The sequence below is a fragment of the Mandrillus leucophaeus genome, unplaced genomic scaffold (genome assembly GCF_000951045.1).
Source record: "Mandrillus leucophaeus isolate KB7577 unplaced genomic scaffold, Mleu.le_1.0 Scaffold622, whole genome shotgun sequence".
Classification (NCBI taxonomy): Eukaryota; Metazoa; Chordata; class Mammalia; order Primates; family Cercopithecidae; genus Mandrillus; species Mandrillus leucophaeus.
Window position 1 is genome coordinate 1584351 of NW_012106720.1, and position 6701 is coordinate 1591051.

The window sequence follows — 6701 nt, forward strand, 5'->3', positions numbered from 1 at the left end:
TCTATTTATTGATTGTGGTGTTTGTTATACAGGCCTATGTGTTTGTCAAAACTCATCAAACTGTACACTTCAGATATGTTATTCTACTGTATGTAGATTATACCTCAGTTACAAAGAAAAGAAACATATTTATATTTTTTTGTAATTTGCAAGTTAGATTTCATTTCTGTTGACTCCACACAAGACCCAGATCTTTATACAAGTAACCTTAGAAGTCTATATGTTTGGAAGTCAATTTTTCTTCTCCCTTAGCTTTTCTTTCCTTTCCTTCTTCTGAAAACCATAGGGATGTGAGAGAAGGTCAGTAGCCATCACACACAAAACTATAGCAGAAAACTTATATCAGAATTTTGTCATTTGGACCTTGTGCAGGCCTATAATTTGAATGTGTGACTCTAGAAATTGTTGCTATGGTGATAAACCACTTTACTTAAATAGCATGTATTTTACTCAAAATTCAGAGAAATGCTAACAGTTTCTAGTAATCATGCACTGGTATTAACTGGCAGGGATATGCCTAGAGCTTACAGGTTTTGCATCCATTATCACCAGACAAGTTCATCAGGTTAAAGCCATGCCAGTGAATAATGAAATATGTATAGTTAGTCCAATTTTCTTGTTACATATCTCCCCTTGCACACATGGAGCCCCCTTTTCAAGATTAATAATATGAGCTAGAGAAATTAGGCCAAGGGTACTGAATTACAAAAAGGTAAAACTGGAGGAATGCTTGTAAGGTCATCTTTTCCATCATTCTGCCTCGAATAGAACTGACTGTTCTTCAGCTGTCCCAAATGGTAAGAATTTGCCAGAGATGAAGAACAATTGAAATGCTGCTTGAGGCAGCCCTTGATGTAACCGTCCTGACTGACTGCAGCACTCAGAGATGCTGTCCACCTCCACAGTGCTGAAATATGCCTCCTTCTTCATTTTATAGATTTTGATTATATATAGCCTCTTATTCTTTATCTTTTAGATTGAAGAGCACTCTTAAAAAGAAACCTTCATTCCTTAATCATATTAGTAGCCTGTCTGTAAACATTCTCTGGTCCCTTTATATCTGTTCAAGCTGGTTGCAGTGTTTCAGGTACGAATTCATCATGATTTTATAAAAGGATAGATATTTGTTTCTTTGATTTCTAAAATGCTTTCTGATGATAGCTAGGTTTTTCTGACCAGTGTGCCATGGTACATTAGACCAGTATCTTCAAAGAACAGCCTATAGTGACTTTTAGGTCTTCTCTTGGATTGGTAAATATATGCCCAACAGTCTCATAATGATCATTTAGAATCTTTCCCCTAAGAACTAAGTATTGAAATTCCTCTGTTATCTTTCTCCCCCTTTGTACAATCTTATGGGAGCTCATCACCTTCTATTTGCTTTTCCTGACCTGGAAGATCTTATAGCCTTGGCAATTTCATTTTTCATTTCTCTGTTCTATTACTTACAAAACTATAAAATTGCATCAGTGACAGCATAGATCCCTGAGGAATCCCACCAGCTATGAGAGAAGAAAAGGAGAAACGCAAAACTTAGATAACCTATAACCCAACAAAATAAATCACTGAAAAATTAAGATTTGTTCATGTTTCTAGATAAAACTTGGAAGCTGGAATTTGCCTTGCCCACTCCAGGAACTGAGAGGCTTGGCTCTTTGTGAAGAAAACTATGGCCTGGCCTGGAGGTCACCATGGTGGCCATTGTGCATTCGTGTTCCGTTAGCATCAGAGGAATCGTTTCAATGAAGGATATTTGAGGGGAGTCTCAGACTCTTCTAGAAAAACTATTAGGATACTGCTTCCTAAACAATGGCATCCTAAACTTCATGCAACTGGAATTTAGTAAAGAGAAATGGTAAGGCACACATACACATACAGTATTTTATAAGACAAACCCATATACACAGAAGCATAAACATTTGCATATTGAGATCATCTTGGCCAATATAGTGAAACCCTGCCTCTACTAAAAATACAAAAATTAGCTGGGCATGGTGGCGCGTGCCTGTGGTTCCAGCTATCAGGAGACTGAGGTAGGAGAATCACTTGAACCCGGGAGGTGGAGGTTGCAGTGAGCCGAGATTGTGTCATTGCCCTCCAGCTTGGGTGACAAGAGCAAAACTCCATCTCAAAAATATATATATATATTTGCATAAAGGCAAGTAGATTTGAATTGATGTTACCAGGTTGTGAAGGAGCAAATACTGTGATTTGTTTCAGTGCAGCCAGCATTAAACTGATTTTGGAGCTCAATTAAAATATGGATGACTGTATTAGTTTTAACATGTATTAAAACCAAATTGACAAAGAAATAAGAAAACAGGCACTCTTATATGCTACTGGTAAGATTATACATCAGTACAACTGCAGTGGAAGGCAACATGATGATATCTTTCAAAATTACAAATCCGTGTACCATTTATCCGAAGAATTTCTCTTCTAAAATATATATCCTGTAGAAAAACTTACGAACTTGCAAAGTGTCATGTGCAAAATGTGCTTGCAAAAGATTGGAAACAAACCTGAGTGTTCATTGTAAAGGGACTGGTTAAATAAATTATGGTACTTCTAAACAAGAGAATATTGCATAGCCAAAAAAGAGAATGAGGACTTTTTCTTTCTATGAATTGACATGGAATGATCTTCAAGATAATCATTAGTTGAAAAAAGTCAAGGTGTAAGAGTGTTTATAGTTGGCTACTATTTGTATGAAAGGTGGGAAGAAAGCATGTCAATAGATGAGTGTATTTGTCTGTTCTCATACTGCTAATAAAGACATACTGGATAATTTATAAAGAAAAAGAGGTTTAATGGACTCACAGTTCCACCTGGCTGGGGAGGCCTCACAATCATGGTGGAAGGCAAAGGGGGAGCAAAGATACGCTTTAGGTGGCAGCAGGCAAGAGAATGTGTGCAGGGGAACTGCCCTTTGTAAAACCGTCAGATCTCGTGAGACTTATTCACTATCACGAGAACAGCACAGGAAAAACCTGCCCCTGTGATTCAATTACCTCCCACTGGGTCCCTCCCACAACGCCAGATTATGGGAGCTACAATTCAAGTAAGACTTGGGTGGGGACACAGCCAAACCATATCAATGAATTAGATTGAACCATAGGAAATTGCCATTATTAGACTGTTTTTGACCTGCAACCAATGGAAATGACAGTGGAATGACAACCATATCCATTTGGTTCCACCTAATATTTGCTTGAAGATGCATAAAATCTCTCTGAAAGTGTACACTATAAATTGACAGTATTGGTTGTCTTTGGGGGGCAGAGCTCAGTTAACTATGGGTCAAAGAGGAGATTTTGAACATTGTGAATATCAAATCATGGGGATGTACTATCTGTTTAAGAAATAAATAAATTTACAAAAAAATCAATGTGGCTGAGGAAAATCATTTTCTTATCTTACTACAAAATGAAACAGAAATATCATATTTCTACACCAAAGCAACTAAACATTGTTTAGTTTTCTTTTTCCTTCCACTTTGCCAGAAGACTTTAATAATGATCTTAAGATATTGTATCCAAGAAGAAAATACCAGCATCTATAGAGTTTTTGGGAAAAAGAAAAAAATTATCATCAATAATTCTGTTCACAGAGACTGTTTCTGAGTGTTTCTTCAGGAGTGACTGCAACTCCTGAAACTACTGTAATGACTCAACTACATTAACAAATGGAGCAGTGAAGAAGAATGGAACCCTTAAGCCAGATAAGAATTTAAGTACATTAAAGGAAAATGAATCTTTATTCCTGCTCGATAGAATGTTAGTTGTAGTGGACATGTTGAAAACTACTTCCTGAACAACTTGGATGATAACTCAAAATCCAAGTAGAAATGTCAAAAGAGAGAAAGTTACACTTAGATTCACCTTTTAATAGGATTTGTATGTAAAGGTAATTAAATTTTATGAATTGAAATTTTCAAGATAGGGTGTATATCTTTTAGAGACCAGCAGTGTACTAAACAAAGCAGCTTGTTCTCAGCCAGATGCTCTAACATCAGGGGTGTTGTATCCTCACCTTATCACTGAACATAAGGAGTTTTCAATAAAAATACAACCTATGTGAAGGAATACTAAAGAATTTTAAATATTTTCTACCTCTTAAAAGAATACACAGAAGCAACCCAGAGGTTTTCTTGGGGGAGAAAAAGAACTAGAGAAAGTGACCTTTTTACATTTCAAATTTTATACAAATTAAAATTTTAAGGTGCAAAATGATTTTTAAGTATTACCTGCTCAAGAATTAGCATATGCTGGTTATAAAATCAGACACACGTGATGTTCTGAAGAGGCACACTTTAAGGGCTTTCTTCGGTAAGCAAACATCAGGCAGATTTTCTTTCTTGAAATATATATAGATTTTCTTTCTTGAAATATATAAATGCCAAAAGTCTTACAGGACCCAGACTTTTACTGCAGCCCTGGGAAGTCATGGATTCACTAGGCAAACATATATTAAGTGCTACTATTGGATATAAAACATCATTACATCACAAGAACCTGAATGATCCAGGAAACACTGCATTTATTTTGTGTTACACACCATCTTATCACACTCTTTGAAAATTGTTAACCTGATTTTTAACCCGTGTGCTGTGACTTTCAGGTAACCAGAGTGTTAAATTTGTGAGCTCTTTCCTCAATCATCCTGTGTAAACCAGAGCTTCCCTCTCTCTACCCCAGTGGCTTGGCCCCTGTGTTGCTTTGTAGGTCTCCTGAGACAATCTCTACTCTTTTAGAACTCTATGCTTCAGCTTCACTTAATTAAAAGTGATCACTTTAAAAATAGGCCTAAGGTCAAAACGGACCCTGCTTCCCTCGTGACAGCAGGATTCAAGACCACTTCTTCCTTTACTGTGGATTGAGGCAACCTGAGAAAATACAACTGCCTCTTAAAACCCCATCTGCTTGTTTTCTACTCTAAAGCTCACATAGTACTTTCGTGGCCACACTTTCTCTTCATTCTCATGGTAACCTCTTGTGGCAAATGTGCAAATATTATTTGCCTCCACTTAAGGGCAAGGAACAGAGAGGCTCAAAGAGGTCCATAGTGGTGTGACTGGGATTAGAAACCAGTCTCTGGAATTAATGCGGGAAGATAGTGGGGATGTGAGTGTGGGCCTTATGTAGCACTTTATACCCAGGTTAGAAAGAATAATTACGTTGTACTTGTCAGGGTATCCATACAAATGTCAGAGCTTGTGTAGAAATCTGTAAAGATGAAGTGAGTACAATTATGTCTAAGTGGACTTCCCTGCACAAATGTTACCAGACATTTACTTACATTTTGGATAGCAGAGGTTTTCAAATTGAGCCTGTAGAGTTTGCTCCACACCAAACACTGAACAATTCAGTTTTCTTAAAGGTGCAAAAGGATCTTTTGGCATTTAATGATAATGTTACAATATGACTAGTTTGTACCCTATGTATCTAGAGAGTGCTCCGGCTTGAAAATCCTGGACAGCTTTGTAGTTCCTTGCACCTTTGAATTGATGTGCATTGCTTTGTGTCTGAGAATTAATCAAGACCTTTTATTTGCAGTCTACTGCTTATGAAAAGCAATTTCCTGCGACCAGTAAGGACAACTATGACACATGCAGTTCAAGTTTCACATCTAACAAACTCCTTCCAGCTGAAATCAAGGGAGAAATGGAGAAAACCCCTGTGACTCCAAGCCAAGGAACAGCAACCAAGTATCCTGCTAAATCCAGGGCCCTGTCCAGAACCAAAAAGAAACTCTAAGGTTCCTCCAGTACTGGACGGTGCAAAAACAAAGCTGCTGTTGTTAGCACTTTGATGAGGGGGTAGGAGGGGAAGAGGACAGCCCTATGCTGAGCTTGTAGCCTTTTAGCTCCGCAGAGCCCCGCCATGTGTTTGTACCAGCTTAAAATTGAAGCTACTTATCTCCAAAGCAGCATAAGCTGCACGTGGCATTAAAGGACAGCCACCAGTACGCTTGGCTGTGGGCTGCAGGGAAAATCAACTCAAGATGTACACGAAAGTTTTTTAGGGGAGCAGATACCCGCAATTCAAGGCCGTGGGCACACTTGCTCATTTTTACTTCAAATTCTTATGTTTAGGTACAGCTATTTATAGGGGAAAACAAGAGGCCAAATATGGTAATGGAGATTCCAAATGATACGTGCACTTTGTACTAGAAGACTTTGTTGGAAAATTACTAATAAACTTGCCATAGGTATTACAGCAGAAGTGCTTCATTCACATGTGTTTGTGAGATTTTAGGTTGCTATAGATTGTTTAAGACAACTTATTTTAAACGTAGAAAGATAGGAGATTTTGTAACTGCTTGCCATTAACTTGCTGCTAAATTCTCAATGTATTGATTAAATCAATAAAAAACAGATGTTACTCAGCACATTAATTTTTATGTTAACAAGAGGTGAATATAATAAGGTCCTCTAAGCCTTTATGCAAATTATAAGTTTGGTCTACTGCTGCAATGGTAGGCACACATCTTTGGGGAAGATCATGAAGCAAGAAACAGGGGAACATACCTCATTTCTCTTCGCATTATAGACATCTCCTTTCCACCTGGGTAACTAATTTTGCCAGTTGAAGTCAAACTGGGTGAATAGCTGCTTTCCTTTGCTTCCCAAGCAAATTCTAAAGAAAGAATTTGTAATTGCTTTTACCTTCATAAAGACATAACCTAGTTCCATTCCAAAC

General features: G+C 37.6%; 1 protein-coding gene across 4 annotated transcripts in view; it reads left to right on the forward strand.

Moving 5' to 3' along the window:
* The window catches only part of STK33 (serine/threonine kinase 33), a 216821-nt gene extending 210431 nt beyond the window's left edge, over positions 1 to 6390 (forward strand). For all 4 annotated transcript variants that reach the window (XM_012000249.1, XM_012000250.1, XM_012000247.1 and 1 more), the window contains one exon: positions 5556 to 6390. In XM_012000249.1, coding sequence (XP_011855639.1) covers positions 5556 to 5756 — 201 coding nt within the window. In that variant the 3' untranslated portion in view covers positions 5757 to 6390. The remainder of the gene's footprint in view (positions 1 to 5555) is intronic.
* Positions 6391 to 6701: the final 311 nt, after the last annotated feature.